Below are 25,356 nucleotides of genomic sequence, written 5' to 3' on the forward strand. Positions count from 1 at the left end.
ATGCCTAATTGCAGAGTTTAATTATTAAGAAGCAAAGGTCCTGTGCGGGTTTTGTTAGAAGCACTTTTGATAAATTATTTTTTTCAGTTTTCTGATGAATTATTTTGGGGGCCTTGTGTCTAATCAGCAGGCGTAGTGGACGGCGTAACTGCTCTTGAGAGAGACTTATCTTCCCATGGAGAGGAATTACTATGCTGATTAAATCCACTGAAATCAACTACTAACTTAATGATATTGGAGTGGATCAAAAGAATGAATCACTGCCTCTCATAGTGGTGGCTATGAAGAACACAAGGGCACAGTGATGGGTAGAATGAGGGCTGTTGCCATTGACCTCGGGGCATGGCTTTAATATTTCTGTGTGACATGAGAGAGGAGGACGGAGAAATAGGAGCGTGTGATGGTATGCACTAAAGCAAACCAAAGCACCTCATATTAAACACATTGTAGTATTGCTTTACTTTATACTTCATATGAAGTACTTCAAGGAAAAAGTCCAGAGAGGCTGACTAAACAAGGAATAATAAACTAGATCCCCCTCAAGTACTGCCACACTAGACACAGCTGCTTGTATAACTCCAGTACTATTGCTTCTCTTCCTCTACAGCATGTTCTATAACTGAGGCGCCCACACAAAAATATTCCACCATAGTTATGTATTCAGTTCAAGTGCACTTAGTATGCAGAAAAGTTTAAGGCTTGACCTCAGTTTTGTGTCGACAAGAAATCTGCAAATGAATAAAACAGGCTTCTCTGCATGTTGCTTCAAATATAGAACTGGCGTGCATGATGTATCCCTCCATAAAAGCTAATGGCTGTAATACAGACAATAAGAACCATTGACCCACTTAATCGCAGTTCTATGCCACACTGTCACAGTGTGCAAAGTTAGTTCACCACAACTGTAAGATCAAACACAGGGTAATAGCTGGGCCTCCTCCGTTCCCCCTCCTGCAAAATGCATGTCGGTCTAGCACTTATGAAATGCAGTCGAGCTGCTTTTCGCGAGCTGGCACAAATATGTGAATAATTGATCGATATCGATGAGAGGACCACATTGGTGTATCCAGTAGTTGTTAGGTTTAGAAGTCTCCCATGGAGGAAGGCAAGAGTCCGACCATCTGTCAATAACGCATCGGTTTTCTCACATGGCGGGCACACTGATGTGCTCAGATGATTCAGTAAGCAGCTAAGCAGTCATTCTCAACATGATGTTAATTCAGCTGTTCTTTTCTGAAAGGAGACTTGAAGTTAAAGTGTTGCAAATCTGCCTCAAAAACTGGAAATAATGGCCATAATAGTGATTGTAGTAAACATTTCCTTTTTATGCCTTCTTGCTGGAAGTAGCCTTCGTTGGAGGTGTTGTGGTTTTGGACTGTCTGTATGTCTGCCCGTCCTTCTGTGTGGATTCACAAACTTGGACTGATTGGATTTTAGTGATCAGAGGTCAACGTCACTGTGACCTCACGTCCATCCCATCCGCATGAAAGTGATACTTCAGGAACACGTAGAGAGAAGGTCATTCTATGTCAAAAGCAAAACGTGTTTTTGACCATAACCCAAAAATTCATATGCTAATTATGACAAAATTTCAAACAAATGTCTAATAGAACAAAAGAATGAAGCGATGACATATCCAACAGGTCAAAGGTCAAATTCACAGTTACTTCAAAATATTCGGAAAAAGCACCTTTCTGGCCAATATTTAATATAACTCAGGAACAGAAGATGACCATATTTTGCATATGGTCAGATACTAAACTGATGACACTAATTTTCAGTGTCCACCTTGAAACTTCTGATCGTATAGATCTTCTGTGCTGCCGAGTTGAAGACGTGTGTGACGCATCCACATTTTTGAATTTGTAGCTACTTTACAGCAACATCCATATCTGAAACATTGTAGTCCAAAACACACTCATTGATTTTTCTGATATTGAGCCGAATGAATGAATCTGGACAGACATGGACGTAAAGTGCAACTTGGTTGATGTGTGGAGGCATTCAGCTGGAGGGCGTAGTTCTAGTTTCACCCAGATAAATTTACACCTCTCTACAACAATTGAAAAAAAAAATCTTTTGATGTATAACAGCTGTTACAGCCTTTTGGACCGCTCTTGTACAGTTGAAGTACGGTGCCTTGCTCAAAGGCACAAGTGACTTGCTATAGAAGTGTTATAGGACTCTCCAGTCGCAGGCTGAACAGAACAAGACTCAATGAACTTTGGTATGTTGTGTAGGTGGAATGAAAATTGTTGAAGGTCATTTTATACAGAGGCTCCGCATGCCTTGAAACCTGTGTTGAGCCTCCATGCAGACAAGATGGACAGGTGGTGTTATAAAAGGACCTCTTTCACCATCGACATCATCTAGAGCCACCAGGAGGCCATTCCCGTGCGTCCCTCCACCCCTTCACCCCCTCTCTCACTCTCTCGCTCTCTCTCTCTCTCTGTTTCTCTCTGTTCCAGCCTAGTAGGTACCCACTGCCTGACACTAATGGCTGAAAGCACAACTAAAAGCTCTCAGTGTGATAAGGTAATGTGGAGTCAGGGAGTGAGAGAGAGAGAGAGAGAGCGGGGGAAAAAGCGTTCTATCAGTGGGACCATATATACTGATTATACAGTGATGAGGAAATGGTCTAAAAATAAAAACAAATGGAGAATGCTCGATGATATCACTGCACCCAGAACGCTGACTGCAGTGTTTGGACTCATATCCAGATGGTTATGAAGCAGGGATGACGGTGGGAGCTGAGACTTACTGCTGTCCTCTCAACTGACCTTCCTGATGTCATGCTTGATAGAATAAAAAAGAACCGCAATCTGTTTAGCATATAATGAATTAAGAACAAATGTGTGAATATTGAATTGAGAACTTTATTCACATAAGGTTCCTATTGTGCTTTCATCTGTAGTAAAATTGTCACAGTGATGCTTTAAAGTAAAGCTGGCTCATTCATTTAGTAAGATTTCAGCTTTTTTATTGACTACATACTATTGTCTTGTTTATTATCCACTGTGGGTTTTTGACTGATCACAGCTGTAGGAGAGAAAAAAAACTTGCTTTTCATGCTTGTTTAATTTGTTCAGCATTCACTGTTTGCAGATGGTACCACCGGTCTCGATTACAGTTAAACCGACTGCTCCCTTCTCTCTTCCCTCACCTTGTCTTCACTCCTTCATAGCTACCCTCCACCACCAACTTTGCACACACACATCCAAGTTTGTTTTTCCATTTCTTCCCTACTGCTTCCTTTTCTTACTTCCTCTCTTTCTCTCTCCCCCCTCCCTTGTTTTCCTTTATCTGTTCCCAGACTGGCTGTCCCTAGTAAGATGGATATGTGCATTCCCAGGGCAGATGGCCCTGTTGTTACACTGTGTACCCGGCTCACACTTTAACACCCAGCCTCCTCGTCTGGCCTGACGGGCCAATGCCTGGGGAAAGGACTCTACTTCTACACTGTGCAGCAAACATGTGTGTTGTGCAGCTAACCGCATGGGTGCTCACACCTTTTTTGTAAGGGAACAGACTCCAGCAGACCATGTGCCAAAGGCACAGATGGGTTCTTTCTTAAAGGATCACAGATTTTTTTTATTGGAAAGCTTCAGTGTACATTAATTTACATGAGTAATTGATTTTGTTGACATACACCGAGATGTTTTCAATATATTTATTTCCAACCTTACGTAAGTGCTTAGCTAGTCTAAGTAGAGGGGTTGGTACTGCCGTTAGATGGTGAAAAGTTGTATTTTGAACTCTGTTTACTTTACCCATGAGATTAGATTAGTGACACCTGCTGGAAGTTCACTGTAATAGTCCTTTTTGTTTTGTTTTCTGTGAGATAATGGAGTCCTCCAAGATGCAACCTGAGCCCAGTACCCCAAATCAATTATGTTTCTGTCAGTTGCTTAATTCATCAACTCCTTGTGTCAGAAAATAGCTGTGCAGGTGATACCTCCCAGGGAGTCACTTTCCTGTGTTCTTCACTCGGTGGTAAAAATACATTTTTAATGCGGAAAAATAAAACATTTCATCATATATTACAATAATTTAACTTGTCACAGTTACCCCACATTGATTTAACACTTTGTTGGCTGCTTAAGGTTAAGGTCTTAAACAAACTGCTCTGACCCGAGCAAACTGCATAGATGAAAAAAAAGATACTTTCTTACTTGGACTGCTCTTACCAGATGTGTTCAAATGCCTTTCTTTACTAAACAGTCCCTAATTCAAGATTCATGCCTCCATTGAATAGCCTATGCTCCAATGCTACCTGTTGATATTTCAAATTCTCTAACTGCCTTTTGTCTTTTTGTGGGTTTAGTAAATGTCATCTTATCTCTATGGTTGTTTAGCTTGTGGGACAGCTGTGTATGAACATTTTTGATGCCACTACATGTGCGTTATCCTTCAATTCTCAGCACATCTGGGATGGTTCTTTGACACTAAATTGTATGAAACCTCCCGTTTCCTTTTTTTTTTTTTTTTTGAAATTGTAACTGATTCTGTGATTGTTTTTTAACAAAGAGTGCTGTTCCTGCGTGCATGTTCTACAACTCACACCGGATAACTACCTCTGATTGGACCCCATTTTGCAAGACGGCAACCTGTGCCTTTTTGATTGATTCGTTCCATTTCATTGCCATGATAAACTTTTATAACACCTATCATTTACTGGCAGCATGTGTGGACCTCTTTAGGAGATCAGTGCTTGATTTCTACTTGGTGATCTAAGGATGATAAATCACTGGGCACACATAAATTATATCAGTGAAATCACATGCAGTATAAGCCTTCTGTGTGCACATATGTAAATCCAGCCAAGGATGTACTGCTGTGCGAAATTGCAGTCTTTGTCTACCCTCTAACCATACAATTTCTTTCATTTCAATCTCAGCACGCAATTGGAATATTGTCCCTTAGCTGCTCCTATCATATGTAATGAATGTGCTGCCCCAAAGGTGGGAGCCATAATTGATTAAAAACCATAATGTTTTTCCATGCCTCACTGTAGTGAGTGATAAGGATGTCTGTGATGTGAGTATGTAGGAGTCCTGTATGTGTGTTTGTGTGTGTGTGTGTGTATGTATGTCTGCGTGGACTGGACGGGACATCAAAGTGTGCTGTGGCTCTATGTCATCCTGGCTAATGAAGAAGCTGCGAGTGTGCTTCTGGGTCACAGTGGGAATATGCACAGCGAGGTCACTTCAAAGGCGGGATAATGACGGATTAAGTCTAAATCACGAGCGCGCTTTAGTTGCTGTCTCACATCTAGCCTGTCGCTTTGCATTTTATTAACAAATCATTGCAATATGATCTGGTAAAATGTGCCTGCCTTAATTTCCCGTGTCCATCTTACTCTGCGCAAATCCTCTATAGCCAGATTAGTGGATCGTGGTGGGCAGAGTGGTGGGCCTTTTATAAACCCTTGATGGCGAAATATTCTTTCATTAGCGTCCATATTTCTCCCCATGTATTCATTTTTTAATGCGCTGCTCTCTCCGCAGTTCCTTATTGCTTTGTGTTGAGACCATGACAGTGATACAGCTTTTCATTTATGGCAGCCCTACAGCTTGCAAGCAAGGTATTCTATCCTTGGCTGGTTCTGTTCTGCATTTTAAAATTAACCTACCCACCCACGGGCCTTAGCTCTTAGTCAATGAACAGGCAAAGTAGAAATGTCTGAATCATAAAGCAAGGAGTCATAATACTCCAACCCTTCGAACTGTATGTGTACTGGAAATGGTTTGGGGGGGTGTCAACACGCCGAAATTATTGAGCTCTTTGTATGCTTATGTGTAAGAGGATGGCACATGGATATACTGTTCCACAGCTATTCATCTTGTTCAGAGTGTAACCCTCATGATCTTTGCCCCCAAGCCTGCTGTGCATGGGAAGTTACAGGTATGTAGGAAGCACTCAGGGAGGTCTAATTGCCCCTAGAGTGATTTATCCTCCTGTAGACCCCCGAAGAGCACTCAAACACCCAGATACTCTCATCATCAACACTTCCAAGGGCAGACTGACTGTGGGCCAAGCACCAGAATGCCTGTTTGTGATGGAGAGGTGCAATGTCAGTAAATATTTGATAAATTTCAGCAAAAGTTCGGACGAAATGGGTCTGGTGTTCAAGGTTCAAGGAGACTGTGTAAAACTTTTCCTAAATATTAACAACTAACAGCTACTTAAACAGTTATTTTTCAGTTCTGAAGTTGTTCTCGACAGCATGGAATGTTCTGGACTAAATGGGCAACAATGCACGTAAAAACTTTTGGTCTTATTTATTAATGATTTAAGGCTCAAAAACTCTGTCTTGGTGTGGTTTGATCTGGTGGCATAACAAAGCAGTTATAATGAAATTTTGGTTAATATTTGTATGTATGTGATGTCAACTTTTCCCATCCAAGCGATGCACGCTTTTAAAACCAGTCTGAAGCAAAAGTACAAATACAAAATCTCTTGAAATAACCAAAACTGTTCATGTAGAACCCGAGAGTAAGAAGCTGATAGAGGAAATAGATTTTCAGGGACTTTTAAATCATTTATCAAGCAAAACTCCTCTTAAAGTGAGTGAAATGAGTATTTACTGCTTCTCTGTTTTATATTACTGAAACTGAATATTATGAAAATATATTTATGTTTGAAGATTTCACACTGGCCTGGAAACTTGAAACATTATTTTTTTCACTATTTTCTGACATCTAGTAAACAGTATACTTAATTACTTGTAAAAATAATCTATGCATTAATGGATAATAAAAATAATCGTTCGTTCACCCTAATTCGGGCTATCCTGGATCTAAATGTACACATTCCTTCTAAATTAATTCACCCAATACAGACACATAATCCAGTACACTGTACATACATTAATAAGATATACTGTATAAGTGGTGAAGTGAATACTTAGTAGAGGATTACTGGAGCTGAATCTGGGTTGTCCAGCCCCTGTCCAGAGAGGGAATCAGCAGATCCCCATTTGTTGGAGGCTCTGGCAGCTCCCATTTCACCTGTGTTCTCCCATGTTTAATTGGCCTCATTATGTGATTAACTTAGCAAATTTACCCCTTACCCTCAAGGCACGGCTTTGAGCGCTGGCAGACCACAAACCTTCCCAGAGTCATTCCATCACTGAAACCACAATGTCAGCATTTGGACCGACCATCACATTCCACTGGGAAGTTTTCATTTTCCAGCAGAGATGCCTGTTTGCCTATATTAACCTCTACACCTTTGACTCAACACACCGCTTTTAAAAATGCAGTAATTCATTCTAGGATGATTACCAATATATCATTGTTTCCTAAGAAATGCTCAGTATGCATATTATGTTGCTTATCACACTTAATATGCTTAGCGTGATTTCTGCAAGCCCTGTAAATTGTTTTATAACCTACGTGCCTGTGTCGTATCATTTGGTTTGGTGTTTGCATTCAGACCTTAGCCTCACACTTTGAAAAAGCAAGACGTTTCTATATATGAAACGTAAATTTATTTAATTTCAGGGTACAAAAAAAAAAAAAAAAAGAGCACAGTGCAACGCAGCAGTCTGTTCATCTTTAGGTGTTTGCTTCTCAAATCAAGCACGATCATGGAGTTACTGGAAATAAACAACAGATTGTCCAATCCAACACGCAAAATCTAATATTTTGAAAGCTCCATTCATGTGTTTGTGGGTTCATAGATATTGCTTTCATTTTGGTGATGTCCATGGAGAACAGTATGGAAAATGAAAGAAAGATGAAAAACAAAGTCCATGATGATAATCTATCCTGTCATCACTGAAATCTCACTGGTCCTCTGTGGGTTCCCTGACAGTCACTTGAAATGACCAGTAAAGTGCCAATTTTACCAGACCACTTGTTATTTGCCAGCAAAGTCATAGGTTTTCTTCCTTGTCTAATAAACAGTGGTGGAGTCTGTGATGCGCAGGGAGGTGGGGGTGGAGGGTGTGTATGTGTGTGTGTGGGGGGGTTCTCGTGTAGGTAGGTAGAGGAGGGGCAGTAGGCTAGAGGAGAAGTTTACAAATGGGATCCATCATTTTTCATGCACAGAGGTGACATCCCTCCGTCAGCCAATTTCGCTCCGATAGCCCAGTCCCTTGGTTCATTGATATCTGCATTAGGGACCTTTGTTAAAGGTCTCATCTAAATGCATTGAAAAACGCCTTGCTCCCTCTGTGTACCTCCTACTGTTAAAAGTGTGTGCGTCCATGCATGTTGCTTGTGCAAAGATTTGCCGACTTGGCTTTGTCTATATTAAGGTTAGTCTTTGTGGCACAGCAGTGTGGTGTCACTGAACCTGGAAAGGGGTGAAAAAACACAACTAGAGAGAAAACTGTCAACAAAACCACAACAGAAGCCAGCTGCTCAGATCGCTAGGAGTGTTTTCTCACTCTGTTGTCACTTAGTAACTCTTCTCTGTCTGTTCATGTTAATAATGTAACGGATTTAATGAGTCTATCCAAATTAACAGCAGAGAACAGAGCACAACCTTTGAACTTGTTTCGAGAATAGGGCAGAAGGCATTATGAAGGAGCTTGATTCAAATTGGTCTAAATATGACAGTGCTTTCCGTATGAAGTTGGTTGGAGTAGGGCCATTAACCAAAACACTTCATAGCCACTTCATTTTATCCCACTAAAAACACCACCCTTCATGTCCTGCTCTTGTACAGTCCTGCAGTTCAAGCCAACCTGACTCTATATCCCTTGCTACTATTAAGAAGATTTAATTTGCTATTCCTGTCCGTCTATTTTACAGAGCCATAGTGTGATACAGCAGAGGTGCTGAGAGGGTAATGTCACTGTCAATCCACCAGCCCCTTAGCCACAATTCTCATGGCTTAATTTCCGCACGGATCCAAGTACCCTTGTGCCTCAAGAGGTCTCATTCTCACACTCGAATCAAATTTGCCCCTAAACTCTCTCGTCCAGTAATTTCACAACACTTTGGTTATAAGCAATGTTGCACTTTGAACAGTTTCAGCAGGTATTACTTCATTTTGGTTCGTCAACTTTCAAGCACGAGGCGAGCTACGCGCACACATAGCCAATCTAGTATTTCATTAATATATTTAATGTATGTAGAGCATTCCATTTGCAGCTTTTAGGTAGTTAGGCTGTATCTCCTGGCACTCTCATAAGATATATTAAGAAAAGTAATTAATAAATTTGATCATCTAAAATTGACTAATAATTTGGTGCTTGAGGACATCCTCGCAGTGTGGTCCCATAGGGATCCCATTAAAAGTCCTACTGACTGTAACCTATAGTTGTGCAGTTGTGTTATATGATTCAACCATGTCGTCCTTGCAATAGTATTGAAATCCACTTTCAAATGACTTTGAAATGAATAATTTATGTTAAGTTTATAGACCTTGTGGTGCATCGCAACAACTGCTCCTAACATGAATGTGTCCCAGAATGTTTACAAAGAGAATTGCACTGGGAGCATCTGTCACTGCCTGTCACTAGTCTGAAGAGAAAATGTGAATGTTTGACACATGCTGTTACTGTTTTGTTGTTGTCCCATTTGCAGACGTTGTCCAGGAGAGTACAGGTCTATGTTAATGTTCTTCGGTGAAAGCTGTTTGGTTTTCTTAAGATGAATTAAAGTGCGATTAACAGCCCATGGGCCTTGACCCTTGCTTGAATAATGCTCTGTGAATCAAAGGGAACGGTACCCATCCTTAATGCTCATGGTGATGCCGCTCATGTTCTCCTTTAAATAAACTCAATGCCGCCGTACTCTTTTATCATGTGAGACGGAAATGTCAGCGCCAACTCAAACAGGCTCAGCCAAACCTCCCAAACATGGTGAGATTGGATGTGAAATCAGTGCAAGGGTCACTGACAAAAGAAATTGGGTTTTATGCAGAGCGTGCCTCAATAGACAACATTCCCAAACCTAAGGTAAATGCAAAGCCCTCACCGGCTATTTTCGACCCATCATTATTTCTCATAAATCCCAAACTAGCCCAGACCAGTGCCTTTGACAGCATGACTGATGAGTTTGCCGTCGTGAATGTCAAGAGAAATGGTCTCCTGCACCTTATCTCGCCTATTTCTCATTGTGAGTGAGACTTGGGGTTTTTATGGAGAAAAGCCATGGCCGTTGTGATGAGCATTACCCGGTGATAATGAAGGGCACGCTGCTGTACTGTCAGCCTCTACAGACAGACAGGCAGGCAGGGACCTGCTGGCTGCTGGGAGGCGTTGTCCATTCATGCGTTTATGTGCCCTTATGTCTTTATCTTGAGACCAGGATAAATGAACATATTTATATATTTACACTGTGTCAGCGTAGTGATTGCCTTATCTACTACTGCCTTCATTCATGGAGGGAAATGTCAAGAAGTAATCAAGTCAAATGTGCCTTTTGTCAATGCTATTCATGGATCTCAAATTGTATATTGAAAATATTTGGGTGATGGGTTTGTAAAGTGCTCCTTTCTGACATATTCGATTTATCAAGAGATATTTCCATACTGTTTGACTATTCATATGATCACCTTTAAACCACATATAGACCATACATACTGGGAAAAAATAGAAACCACCATTCATACTTAATTTTTCACTGTGGAAGTTGCTCATTGAACAATTATGGTTTGATTGTGTGTATTCAAAGTTTAAATCAAAACTCACAAGTCAAGTATATGTGTGTTTGTGTGTGTGTGTGTGTGTGTGTATGTGTGTATGCATCGTACATATAACATATATATATTTGCCCCCCCAAAAAAACATGCATATACATATATATATATATATCTATATATATATATATATATATGTATATGTATATACATGTGTATACATGTATATAGGGGAAAAAAGGGAAAACAAAAATAGCCCTCTCCTTTGATGAGTAGGCTTTGTAATCCCAGAAGTGAGCCCCATATCCCACTGCGGTTAATGTTAAGGGGCTTTTAGTGATCCCGCTTGTGACTTGGCGTGCAAACCTGCCAGTGCAGACGAAGGATAATGAGCTCGGACCTGGGTCTGAGCAGCGTCTGTGTGAGGCAGGAAGCTGCATATTTATGATGGCTTAAAGATGCATTTATTGCCCAGTTTCCATCAGAAACGCAGTCTGCAGAGACCTGACAGCTTTCCTTAGAGATTATTCTTAGATACCCCCTGTTAGGTGGCAGTCTGGCCAGTTCGCTCTCCCTGCTGGTCTGCTCTCTCTCTCTCTCTCTCTCTCTCTCTCTCTCTCTCTCTCTCTCTGTTTTTCTTTCCCCTGTCTTTATCATTCTTCTTCTTCTCGCTCAATTCTTTTCCTCCTCCCCACTTGTGTTTCTTTGCCTCTTTCTCCCACCCCTTTCAGAAGTTTTCCACACTTTATGTCATGGCATGTACTCTGGCTCCACTGATACAAATCAGGGTTAAAACATTTGTTTAGTGTGAAGAAGGGAGAGAAGCAGCGCCATGCTAAATGTCAAGGATGATGAGGTAGGTTCAGGCTGGCAGTGCTGTTGCGATTATGGCTGTCTTCACACGGCATCATCACAAACTCTGACAGCTGCGCATCGGCTGCACAATTTATGCTCGGGAGGGCTAAGTCTTCCAGTTGTGCTGTTTCACCAAGAAATTAAATTCACATGTTATCTTTGAAAACATCCTTCCTCTCTTCCCTCCAATACAAGTGTCAGGGGTAAAGGAATATGTGGTCTCAAACTGTGCCATTTAAACCAAAGAAATAATGGATTCTGGCATATGGATTCATTTCTGTCTTTCTGGGCAAAGCCACTTCCACAAAAGCACATTTATCTGCTTACCGCTGATGTCTGCTTCCTTCAGCAGTTAACCAGATATGTAGGTACTAATAGGCTTTCAAAATACATAAGAAAAGTTTGATGTAATTTTTATGATTTGTAACCCGCAGAAAACCAAGCAGGTTGTCAGCTGTTTGGCTTGTGATATGACAAGCTCGAGTATGCTCACACCTACACTCCACGCCTGTGTGTTTGCTGAGCGCCTTGTGTATGAGCTATATGATTCTTTCATGAGCTGTGTGGTGGCTGGCCTTTCATAGGCGTGCTCTCATTGAGCACTTAATCAATACCTGTCATCTTGAACTCATCCTCTAAAGTGGGCCCCTGTTCTTTGTCTGCCCCATAATCCATCTCCATACAGCTATTTGAATTTGTATTACACACTAAGAGGACCTTTTTCACTATCAGAAGACTTAACAGATTGTTTAAGGACCCTTGGTAGGTATTTTCATAAGCACAAGACTCAGTTTATAAAAATCTATGCAAGGGACTGAGGACCTGGGGCACTGTGGCAAGCAGCGTAAGCCAGGAGCGTGTGGAGAATCTTAGATTTGGAGGAAGGCAATTTCATTGTCTTGGTTTTTCTGATTGTTTTGTTAAAGCTGGTTTTATTGCTGTTGCTCAGCTCTTCTCTCTGTCTATTTGCTTTGGGTTTAAGGAGTCGCCAAAGGTAATTTATAGTATTTCCCCCCTAGGAGAGTATTTGATAAGACACTTCTAAAACCACCAGGCTACAGGCTCAAAAAAAAGGGAGAAGCTCGCTTTGGAGTCGGCACAAGTATGGTTTCTAAATCACTGACAGCTTCTTGTGATTGTACTTTTGTGAGTCTATCTGCAGTAAAGACTGATAGTACTCTGGGTGCAAGGCTAGAGCGATTGTAGTTTGTGAGTTTATCTGAAGCAAACATTGATAGCATTGGAAGCACAAAGACACTATGCATTTGTTTTTTTGTTTTTTTTTTTTCCCCTTTACTTAACTTCTGTGTTCCAGTCTTGCAGCTCAGTCTTCTCAGGAACAGATGTGCAGCGATCCATGCTCTTAACACAGTTAAGAAAATAGTTTTTCGAAAATTGGACCTTGAAGAATTCAGAGTGGGTGAGTAATTGGAGGTCAATGGAAAGCAATGCTCCACAACAGAGCTGAACCCTCAGAGAGAGAAAGTGAGTGAGCGAGTGAGATAGAAAGAGAGAGGAGGAGAGTGAGTGGGGGGGGGGGCAGAGCCAGCAGAGTGTCAATCAGTCTGCGTTTTGCCCGCATTGCCCCTTAATTTAATCACTGTTTAATTACTGCTGTCCCCTGAGGGGTGCTCTGTTAGGTTCAGTTACTGAGCCTTTTCCCTTCCTCTGCCTCCATCTCTGGGTGCGTATTTAGCCCTTGGACACTCTCTCTAAAGCAGGCCACTCTCTCAGAAGCCTCAGCAGTATTTCAACCTTACCTCCAGGCCCCTTGCACAAATCTGCTGATGATAATGTCAAGGGCAAGCACATATGCATATGTGTAATGAAAGCTGCCTGCAGGAGGAGAGACACCGCCAAACACACAACTTTATCCAGCAGAGCAAGGGCAGGAATAGCTGGGAACATCTTGAAGAACCAACCACCCACCTGCTGCCTACTCCCTCAGGACCGTCCCCTCCCCCGTGTAAATCTCTGCACGCAGGTTTGGATGTAATGTGAAATCCAAGAGCTGTGCAACTCATCTTTGAAAATCACTGCTGGAAGGGGTGGTCAGGTTTACATAAATGCTCCCTGGCACAGTATAATGCGTACTGTCATATCTATGGCCAAGCCCAGAGCGCACATGATGTGGTTTCTCTGGATTTCTGGCGGACCACCACCAACAATCCAACACAGGGACCACGTCGGGGGAATAACTCACATTTAGCTCTTAAGCTACAGCAATCAATATAAATTTAGCATGGTAATAATCAGGTGCAGGGGGGTGTAAGTCTCCTGTGCCTCCCGCCCTCTCTCTCTCTTTTCCTGGTACTTGCCACGGAGCTCTGGCTCCCAGAGGCCCATGGGTAACACGGCCAAGGCTCCGAGCTGCACGTCAAACCTCAGCTGAGGATTACAGCAGGGGAAACAAACAAATAAGGCTGTCTCAGAGTCTTAACGGCAGGCATAGGGAATAGCAGGGTGCCAGTAATGAAGCCAATGACTTACAGACAGACTCACACACACACACGCACACACACCTGAGCAGCCCTGAACCCGCCACAGTTCCCTTCCTGGAGCAGCAGAGGTATTTTAGACTGTGTTAGGGATATAATGGGACAAATAGAGATGATGTGATGAGGGGGCTGTGTGTGCATGTGTGTGTGTTTGTGACTGACTGATAGATGAGATGCTGTCTCTCAGGAGAGTGTCCGTGATGATGGCTATCGCCAGGGGAGGAGAGTTGAGGCAGTGTGGCTCCTGGGTATTCAGATTGGAGTGTTGACAGGTTTATTATTGAAGTTTGTCCCCCCGCACACACATCCTTTCTTTCACTGGACGGGTAGTGTCAGGGTGTGATAGTTACTGTCTTCTTTTGTAGTTTCCTTCTTGACAGACAACAAGTCCGCTGTCTCTACACCAGTCGGTCTCTTGTCTCTCTGGCAACCATTTCGAGACACCAGGAGGAGACCACATCAGAATCAGAATCAGAATCAGAATTCCTTTATTAATCCCTGGAGGGAAATTCTTGTAAAAAAACAGTGAGAAAGATCGGGAGCGTCTGTAACAGGCTGCACACGTATCGACGCATGCGCACTGTCTCATGAGACGTTGTTGAGACAACAACAACCTAGATTAATTAAACGGCTTAATGTTTTGTCTATTTTTAAACTTGAAGTTGTAAAGTATTTTACAGTGTGAGATGCAGATCTGATCCAAAATTGGCTGGAGGATTGTGCCAAATATAATCCCTTTAAGATCGCTTGCTGGCCTCGTTTATGTCAAACAGGATGCCTAGCCAGTGTACCAAGGCCTGTAATGCAATTGACGACCTGCTGCCTCTGACATTAATAAAGATGGAACATGTACAGGAAATTAAACTCTCACTTTCCTATTGTAATGAGATCTTATCCATCATGATACTGTTTACCTCACAATCAGATAAAATGATCAAATTGAAGCTCAATCAGGGTCTCACGCAATGCCATCGCTGTAACCTGCTGGCATTACTCTTCTAAATGGATGGAAAAGTGAATGAGATTTAAATAAAGAGTCTATATGTTAATGGGCAGGGTTTAGCTCCCCTGGTGATCCACTTTCTACAGAGAAAGGGAAGAAGTGGTGGGGGAGGGAGGATGGAGTCGGCGCTGAAGATGAATGTCAGTAGAGTGTTGTTGTGTTATACACATTTCTAATCTCCCTCTTCTTGCTTTAAAAAATGCAGGAAGGAGGAAAGTGAACATGGTGACCTCGGCAAGTGTCTCAGGCATCTCTGTGTCCCAGTTGGCCACAAGAGGGAAGTAGCTCGCTACAGAGACAGAAGGCAGGCCACAGGTTCATAATTGCACAGTAGAGATGTGAGATATTTTAACTAAAAGATATTAACATCTGCTTTACTTTTATAGATCACTTTCTTCTTGTCATACATGAGCCTGTGATCTTTGATATAGAAGATGGGGAAAGTGCTGCGGACGAGGAGATGAGGCAGGCAAAACGTAATGGTACTGGCTTTTATAGGTAATAAGGGGACCGCTGATCAAAGGTTCACAGTACTCAGAAGCAGCTAGGTTGCACTCAGGAGGGGGACCAAGTGCTCTCCAGCCAGATCAGCTAATCAGAATTCAACTGGAAGATGTAAGTTAGTGGAGACTAATTGAAGACAGATTTAAGGGGCATCTGTCTCGATACGGCAACCTTCTCCCGCTCTCCTTAGTAATTTCTGGTGAATATTAATAATGTTTTTTATATAATAGTGTATGTGTGGAGAAGGGAGGGGAGAAGGGTTTTCCAAATGAAGCCCCTAAAAAGCCTCAAACGTACATGGTAAAATTACTCAGAGGGTATCTCAAGTAGACTATCCATTTACTTGCCTTCTTTGCTTCTCTTGAGCACGGGGAGGGTGATGGTGGGGGAGCCGCGCACTTGAAAAACATTGCATGTGGGATGTTATCAGCACCTGCTCAACATGGGTATATGAGCCAATTAAACAAGTATGGGTGTATGTTGTCCTCCTCTGCATGATTAGAATCACAATCCCTGGCTGTGTGGTCCTGCTTGACCTGGTTCACGTAAAGATTGAATATTTCCTGGAAAAAAAAGGTTCACTTAATGAAGAGTATTAAGCCACAGCCTGATCAAGAAGTAGGATGCAACTGCAGATTAATGAAGTGGCAGAGATAAGAGTGGCTTGCATTTGCATAAGACACTCAACAAGAATTAATAGCATTTTACAGTATATGTGCTATAGGCAGTGTAAATGCTACAGAATAATTGGACTGGTCTTAGACTGTGAATAGTGAGGTGCACTACTGCAACCCTCATTTGCACTAAAAGAAATAAAAGTACTGAACTCTTTGGGTTGATAGTTGATAGTTTTCACATTAAGGTCAAACAGCAGTAACAACATCTTTATCTTTGGTAACGTGACATTTCTGATGAACGTGAGAGCATTGTTTAGACACGATTTAATTCAAATTCTTGAAGGTAGGGTTGCACAAAATGGTTTCTTTTCAGCTGATAAGATAACTTCATAACCTGTAGTTTGTGTACACCTGAGGGTGCAAAAGGCTAAGATGTAGTGAGCAAACATGGATGATTTAATATTCTTTAGTTTGAATGAAATCTGTTGAAATTGTGGAAACTTTTTCATCCTCTCTGAACCCTTGTGGAACACGTTTTGCAAATTGCAATTGTTTTGTCTTCCTCTGAAACATCCACACTGGCGATGATATGTTGGGCTCTCTAGTGTACAACTTACGTTCTAAGCTCTACTCAGGTGCAACAGTTTGATTGTCTTGAGTGGAGTGTATAGATGCTGCTCAGTGAAAGAAGTTGGGCTTCATATTTGTGATAACATAAATATCCCACTGAAGGGGCCATTATTGGGCTGGCAATACATGTTGTGCACCCCTTGTTGAAATTTGATTGGACTGAGACAAGTGAATGTGATTTAACAAATAGAGTGCAATATGGAGCTGTGCGGTGATTCATTCATGATCACCAACACTGTTGTTATGTAGATCAGGATGAGGAGGATAAGGCTGACATCAATACATTCTTTAGAAACGTAAACAGCATACCATAGTTTTGATCTGCCAACTACAGAAGTGCATTTTGTAAGATGGGAGGTCATGAGCTCAAGGTGACTCATCATATAAAATAATTTTACATTTGCTGCAAAGGTTTTTGATAAAAATCATTTGAATTTGACTCATATTTAGCATGTAACGAACAATGCCGTTTTTCTTCACATGGTCTTCACATGATCCATGTTTTCAGTTTTCATGGACGCAGTTCTGTCATCCTACCACATAATTCCTTCCTTGTGTTTCCGATCTTACAGTGACAACACTGGGGGAAAAGAACGTCGTCAATATGGCATTCACAACTGCTGTTATTTCCCCCAGGACTTGGAATCACACATTTGAAACAATCCTCCAGGGACACATTTAGACAACAAACCGATTCAAACTGCTGGTAACTCACACCTTGCTGTCACACCGCTGCTTTTAACACACTTTAAAAAAGGAGAAAGATAGATGTATAGACTCTCAATCTAGTTGAATAAATACAAATTTTATGTATGTTTAAGACCTGAGGGTCAACTGAAAGAAGAAGTCTGTTTTCATTGTTTTTGAGAGAGACATGTTCCTTTTTACTATTCCTCAGATGTGATCTCTGTATCTGATAGAAAACTGTACTGAAAAACTGAGGAACATGCTGCAGATGTATTTAGACAAAATGATAAATCCACAAAGCTGTCATCATTGTGCTGATTCCATTTAAGGTATGATTACTGTCCCAGATGTCAGTGATGATGGAGGTGACAAGGAGGAGCGTTATATTAGTCCCCAGTGCCTGACAACCATAATACCTTTCTCATTTTACAACCTAACTTTCTCTTACTCCACAAGGAGACATTTTCACTCTGCTGCTTTGATATGCCTGGCTGCTTGGTGGCTCTTGTTGAAAAAAAAAAAAAAAAAAAAATCAAAAACCCACCGTACCGACAGGTGTCTGATTTCTATTCCCATGGCAAACACACGCCACAGTTGGATGCAGATTGCATGTGGAGATCGCCGTTTGTGCGAAATAATAGTGTATGTGGAAATACTGGCCCTGGTACAGTCTACAGGCCTTCAGATGAAATGTATTTTTGAGGGGAAATGATACAACAGCGAGAGAGTGATTACCGTAATGACAGATCCCTAACCAGACATTTTTCATAAATGGAAACTTGCGTTTAGGACTGAAAAGAATCAAAAAAGGGTATGTCAAAGTGTGAAACAAATTTACAGAAAATGTTTTTGCACTAAATTGCTGCATCATGGATGCTCGGGATGCTTGAAGGTAACAGAGTTTATGTCTGGGCACAATCAGTCCATCCATGAAAGTTTGGAAAGATTCTTGTTGACAGTCTTGAAGAAGTTTGATCAAGTTTTTCATCCGGCTTATCTTACTTTCTGATTGATGACTTTATATGTGACATAATGCACTGCTGAAGCATGAATAAATGGAATAATTCTTACATATATTTAACACTTACAGCATATCAAGGCTTTCTTTCAATGCCATTTTTTTTCTCTGGTATGCAAAATGGAAGGTCTAACCTGAGGGCATGACGATATGATTAGAATGGGAAGTCATTCCCCTCTATCCTCACGGCCACTGTGATAAAAATATAAGAAAGTGATTAGGGGTGTAGAAAAAGCTTTGGTTCATTTATATTTCATACATTTGAAAAAGTAATCTGACCTACAGACACTGTGCATCATACTGGATATGGAAGTAAGGAAGTCGACATCTGTGTAAGACTGCTTAATTTCAATGGAATTACTGCATTATTTACGTCATTAAAAACCAACCGAGTACAGTATAACCCATATTCAGTGGACAAATGCATTAATACAAGGTTGGAGATGAAAATAAGGTGACAGCATGGGCACTTTGCAGAAGAATATCTTAAATCAGCCTGATCAGTCTAGCATAATGCGATGGTTATTACATTTGGGCTGTATATATCTGTCAGAGGATATGGCATGCTGTTAGTGCGAGATCACATCAGATATAGCTTGAGAGTTTGACATCAGAAAGACACTGGTTGAATTCCATACATTATTAGTGTCGGGATGTCATTTTCAGTTTTCACTATAGTGCCCTGGTGCTTTTTTTCATTCAGTTACCAACAATTGATTTCAATTCAACAATTATCTTTTAATCAATAGTTATGAAACTTAATTTTGAATTTTTAACTCTGAACTTACTATTACTAGTAAGTAATACTATTATGCTATACTTACACTATTAATGTAAGCATTTTGTTTACAGCTGCTTTAAAGCATTCACATACACTCTTTTTTTTTTATACCTTAGCATACATATATGGAATTTTTTTTCCAGTTTTTGCTGTGAACTACTTCAGCGGTAACACACAGTACAGTCCTGTTTTATGTAACCTCCACAGTGTTCAGTATTCCATTTTAGTGTTGCTACCCCCCCCCCCCGTGCATATACTGCTCTGCATCACCAAACCAAGGTGAAGCAGGATACTGACATGCATTAACTCTGACCCTGCCCAAACATTTACATACACAAAACACAAACCATGTCTGTTGATGCCCCCATAAACATGACACATATGTGACGTGCCTGTCACACACAGGCCATGTCACTGTGACAGTGTGACATTGTGACGGAGCTTGTGTGGCTGTGTGCAATTCTGTGTACAAGGGAAAGGTGGAGACATGGGGAGGAGGTTGCATTTTTGGGCTTTGATGAGTGTGACTGCATGGGCGCATTTATGCTGCCTCACTTTGACAGCGCTGGTCTGGCTCCATCCTGCAGGTCAGCTGGGGTTTAATTGGCAACCTTAAATATTCATGGGCACATTGAGTAGATAAATGAAGGTATAAGCACACTGTAAAATTTTCAATAGGTCAGGTGTCACTGACTTCAGCGGATACAATTTACTGTATGATCTGACATTCGCTGTAATGCCAATTAATATGTTAAGAGCATGAAAAGAAACCATAATGGCATTTTCCATTTATGCATTATGAAGTAATCTACAACGAGATGGATACCTTTTAGACTAAAGGTGCACGGCAATAAAAAGGAGCACTTTATGAGGGTGTTTTATAAGGGTATGAATCTATATAATTCTAACATAGACTCAAACCTTTGATGCTTCCAGTCATTACTTTTTACCTGAACATGTGTACCCTCTTGATAATCTGAGCACAGTGGTCAAATTATTTTACAGTTTATCATTATATTCTTGGACAAAAGTGATCAAAGCAAACTTTAGTGCAAGCAGGAGAGATTTTTCGTACACCCAATAACTAATTTGACCGAAAAGTGACATGTTAATTAGAATATAGTCAAAATACTGGACTGACCCTTCATCAAAATGTTAAATTATTTAAAGTGAAAATATTGTAAATTACATTTCACGCACACAAAATACAACCAGCTATTGGTTATCACATATTCCCTACTCTTTCAGTGCATGAATATTACTATGTCAGAAACACATACACAATATAGTAGGGTATTGGGAAAGTATTGGGACACCTGCCCATTACACCACCAAGGACATCTTTGCAGCAATAACAGCTTCCACTCTTCTGGGAAGACTTTCCACAAGATTTTGGAGTGTTTGTTGCCCATTCATACAGTAGAGCAGTAGTGAGCTCAGGCACTGATGTTGGACCAAAGGCCTGGCTCACAATCTCTGTTCCTGTTCATCCCAAAGGTGTTTGATGGGGTTGAGGTCAGGGTTCTGTGCGGGGCAGTCAAGTTCTTCCATACCAGACTCATCCAACCATGTCCTTATGGACCTTGATTTGTGCACTAGGGCACAGTCATGCTGGAATAGAAAAGAACCTTCCCCAAACTGTTGCCACAAAGTTGGTAGCATAGTATTGTCCAGTATTGTCTGTGGAATGGTATGCTGAAGCATTAAGATTTCCCTTCACTGGGAGTAAGGAGCCCAGCACGACCCCTGAAAAACAGACCCATAAAGAGGTGTGTCTGGATACTTATGTCTATATAACGTCTTTCTTCATGCATGCCTAACAAAGTTGTGCGTATATTAATAAACCGTTGGCAGCTTAGTATATTGTTTGCTCACCTAAAATAGTCTCTTATTTAGTCAGTTATGTTGATGCTTGTGATTTTACAGTAGCTTCCTGTTTATGTAGTCGATTATTTTTGATGGAAAAGCACAATTATTTCCTTGCATTTCCAGTACATTTCTTTTAAGGCCAAAACCTACTTTAGTAAATAAGTATTTTAAACAGAATGTAGTTTTTTTGTCGCTGCTTAAACTTAACACATTAAATTGGATGGTTCTACATTTAACTGTTGCAACTCAAGGGTCCAAACATAGTCAAATCATGTGATGTGAGCTGAAAATGTGAATTTTAAATATTCTTCAGTCTCGTCAAAGTGATATAAAAACACAAATAAAAAGTTTTTTCCAGAAACAAAATTTTTTACACAAATGTCAACATGTTAGAATCAGTAGCTTAGCAACACAAACAGAGCCAGCCTAACCGAACTCAACCACCCATCTGTCCCCCTCTTGCCAAGGTTAGCATCCCCTCATCCTCTGTGCTTCCATCTTTCTCCTTAATGGCTTATTTGATGATAATTAACCCTGAATCCTACAGAGACAGGCCAGTGAGAGATTGATGGCCTCGTCGGCTTGCTACACCTGTTCTGCTGCAAGGCTCACAGTTACCAAACCATGGCCAAATATGACTGCCCTGGAGCCCCTCGTGTTGATGTCAAAGACAAACACAGGTCCTCCCCAGTGGCCTGGGTGTTCTGTATAGGGCAACATTGTGACCACAACCTCTGATTGCACTCATTATTCCACGCAAGGCTGGCTGCTATAAGAGGGGCGTCCTGTGGTCCCTTTTGTCCCAATTAGTTGCACTGTCCCTTGTAATGTCTATTCATCTACAGCTATCTTCTTGCATACAGATGTTCTGACTTACTGGAAGGCATATTACACCAGACCAGTCAGTGAATCTATTTAGGGCAGGAAACAAGTGTGCATTTGGGAATTTTGCAGCACATGGGGACTGTATAATTGACAGTTGAAATGAAATAGGGTCAGAAGTTCTTTGATTTTAGCAGTTGTTGCTGTTTTGCAGACCCCTCTCTTGATTTTATATTGCGTTAATATGAACATTCTTTTGCTCTTTTGACGTCTCGCTTTCAAACATGGATGTGAAACCACAGCTCAGATAAATATACTAACACATGTAGCCCACTTGATTTTGTTGTCAGTGTTTATCAAACTGTTCTTTGCTGTGGTAGATTACTGCTGTGAAAGCAAATCATCATGCCAATGCTGAATGGCATTTACAGGCTTCACACATGTGCTTGCAATTACCATGAACAGATGTTAATTACTGCTTCTTCGTTTTTTTTTTTTTTTTCACTTTACTTGAGATGTTCCTCACCCCCATAGATGGAGGCCCCGGTCTTCTTCTCAGCATGTTGGGGTGAAGCATGGGCCTCTGTCATGTTTGCTGCAGAGGGGCTTTCGGGAGTTGGGGAATAATCGAATGCAGAAAAGTGTTTAATTTTTCATAAACAGAGGAACCACTGAATGCACACAACTAACAATGTACCCCAAAGCAGATGTAGAGCGTCTTTAATTTATGGAGAACTGTGCGAAATGGGCAGATGGAGCAAGAGGAGGTGGAGGCATGCTGAGGGACTCCACTTTTCTCTCTTCTCACCTCACAAACAAGAGAAGCCTGTGAGCGTGTGCCACAACGCACACAAACACACTCCCACACACACACACACACACACACACACACACACACCACTCAAAGACTCGAGCACAGGCACAAACGCAGACATGTACCACCCCCACCATTTACGTGCAGACTTTGCCGCTATACCTCCATCAATACCACCACACACTGATACACAAACACACACACACACACACACAGATCCCCTCTTATTCCAACAGAACCCCCCTCTCCCCTGCAACCCACAACAAAACACACACAAATTCTCCCACTCTCATGCGCATATACAAGTAAAAATTATCCCAACCACCATCAGCCCCTCACAGACACACACACACACACAGGCAAATCCTCCGGGTTTGACTGGACCTGTTTGAGAACGCTCAGTAATGAACTGCCTCATGCGCTCTACAAAGTCTGCAGCAAGTAGACAGGCTTCATTCTGGCGGGCCATATGTAGGTATGAATATGCATGGGAATCTGTCATACAGGCAACAAGCACTACATATATATGATGCCAAAGGTCACCAATGTGAGGAGTGAAATATTAGCTATCTGTTAGGCATTTGGAGACATGAGACTGGAAGGCGTGGGTGGACTGTGAATCATGCAAATGTGTGAATATAGTCCTTGGCTCACATTTAGAGGACGACATTGATTGAGAAGTTTGGCCACTTTGTAATATCTGCTTTATTAGAGGTGGAGGAAAATGTTAGTTGGTTGTAATTACACCAAGGCTACACTAGAGATATGATGATCCACTAATTTGGATGTGGTCCGTGTCTTCTTGTTTGTACAAGCTTATTTGCTGTCTTGAAAGCCAAGGTAATGCTGCATTTAAAATCTTTATGTTGTGGTTAAACAAGTGCTTAAATTGGAAGTCTCTACTGTATGAAAATCACAAACACAGAACCTCAGGCTAAAAAATATCAGAACTCAGAGGCATAACACGGTCTTTCAGCAGTTGCTCATCTGTTTAATGAAATTAACTCACCTTTTGGGTATTGACTATGTAGGCCGACGGATAGTGAATTTTTAAAGGCTAATGCAATGATGGTTTGTTGCAGGAAAAAGAAGATAGCCAATTAGTCAGCCATTATCAACCCTCACAAGAAAAGTTTAACACCGTCCCTTATCTAAATGCATATACAAATTGGTGATGTGCATCCCCACTGTAAACTTATATGATGCTTTATGAGAAGAATGATTCAAGGTCATTGATCTCAGTCCCTCCTCTAAGATGGTTGATAAATATCAAATTATAAAACTTGTATTGCCTTTCTTTTGAAACAAACGTGCACTGAGTACAATATCCTCACCGTATTGACATGATGCCAGTCACACTGACAGAGGCTGAGTAGTAGTTTTGCTTTATCTCAGCATCTTTTTTCTTTTATTGGCATTTGATTGAACAACTTCTCTCGCAGGCTCTGCTACTTGACATGGTTTTGTTGGAGTAAAATTTGGCCCTATTGTAGACGTGTTTCATGTCTCCCAAATGACTTGTCGCTGTATTTCTAAACCCCAAGTTCTTCTGATACAAAAAAAAAGACAGAAAGATATTTTTGTGGGCTAGACTCCATTTCCAACAAGCACAACTATCTCCAGCTTGTTAACTATTTATTTGCAGTGGCATTAGACTAGCATTATGCTTCACCAAAACACATGTGTCCCCAGGCATGGCCCAGACGGCCTCACTGTCCCACAGTCTTTCTGCTGTAAATTCCCCACTTAAAATTTCATGATCTCCGCTCGGCAGGATACCACTTCCATCATGAAAGAGTTCTCAAACCTAATAACCGTTACTACTCTGGCGGAGCCATCAAAAACCTATTTGTTTCAACAAAAGCCCTCTCCCCCATGCAATGCTGCTGGGTAATAATGCCAGATAGGTTTTAAGGGCAATGAATTGTGGAATTACCATTTTCTCCTCTCTCTGTCTCTGTCTCTCTCTTTCTTTCTTCTTTCTTTCTCTCTCTCTCTCTCTCAAGATCATTATATTAAACACTTAATTATTCATTGGTAATGCCTGTCATGGTGAAATATTGTCCTCTGCCAATCTGAATGCATCATACTGCCGAGGCCTGCCTCTCTTCCCGAGGTTAATGGCACAGCCCTCACTTGCATTAGCTTGGCTAAATGCAGTGCACCTCATAAGTCAAAGTTCCCTAAGTGAGTGGAGAAGTCATCACCTCGAGCGCTCTCTTTTTCTTTCTCCTTCAGCACATGGGTCAGTGAGATCATCTCCACACAGGCACTGGCTCTGAATACACACACACACAAACACACACACACACACCAATACATATGTGTCCACACTGGATCTTTATTGTTTTATCTGAAGGATCGTTTGGGCTTGATAGAGCGGTCGCAGCTGAATGGGGCTTGCCATCAGGGCTTTTAAAGGTGAGGGGTGAATGGATCACTATTCATGCAGTGTGCTCATGGACTGAGCATCCATAGATGGCCCCTATAGGGTACAGAGTGTTATGACTAAATTATGAGACTGACATTAGTCATTCCATACCACATGTTCAATTTGGATGGATATAAACAGTATTAAACAGATTATGGGAGATACTGGTGACAAGGATCTCTCAGGTTTGATGCGAAGATGCATGGCATCCTGCTTGTGTTAATACACTCT

The 25,356-nt window shown here is 41.3% G+C and overlaps 1 protein-coding gene across 19 annotated transcripts in view; it reads left to right on the top strand.

Moving 5' to 3' along the window:
- LOC124071739 (doublecortin domain-containing protein 2) overlaps positions 1 to 25,356 on the top strand; it is a 190,647-nt gene that overhangs the window by 16,613 nt on the left and 148,678 nt on the right. For 2 of the 19 annotated variants that reach the window (XR_006845385.1, XR_006845388.1), the window contains 3 exons: positions 15,158 to 15,267; positions 15,339 to 15,450; positions 17,276 to 17,933. The exons of 8 other annotated variants lie outside the window; for them this stretch is intronic. Coding sequence is in view for 3 of the 11 variants with exons in the window: in XM_046412567.1 (XP_046268523.1) it covers positions 3,314 to 3,423 (110 nt within the window). In the remaining 8 variants the exon portion in view is untranslated. Of the gene's footprint in view, positions 1 to 3,313; positions 4,349 to 15,157; positions 15,291 to 15,338; positions 15,451 to 17,275; positions 17,934 to 25,356 lie in introns of those variants that run through there. 9 more of the 19 variants (XR_006845381.1, XR_006845387.1, XM_046412567.1 and 6 more) reach the window with 7 other exon arrangements.

This window comes from Scatophagus argus, chromosome 15 (assembly GCF_020382885.2).
Source record: "Scatophagus argus isolate fScaArg1 chromosome 15, fScaArg1.pri, whole genome shotgun sequence".
Lineage (NCBI taxonomy): Eukaryota > Metazoa > Chordata > Actinopteri > Scatophagidae > Scatophagus > Scatophagus argus.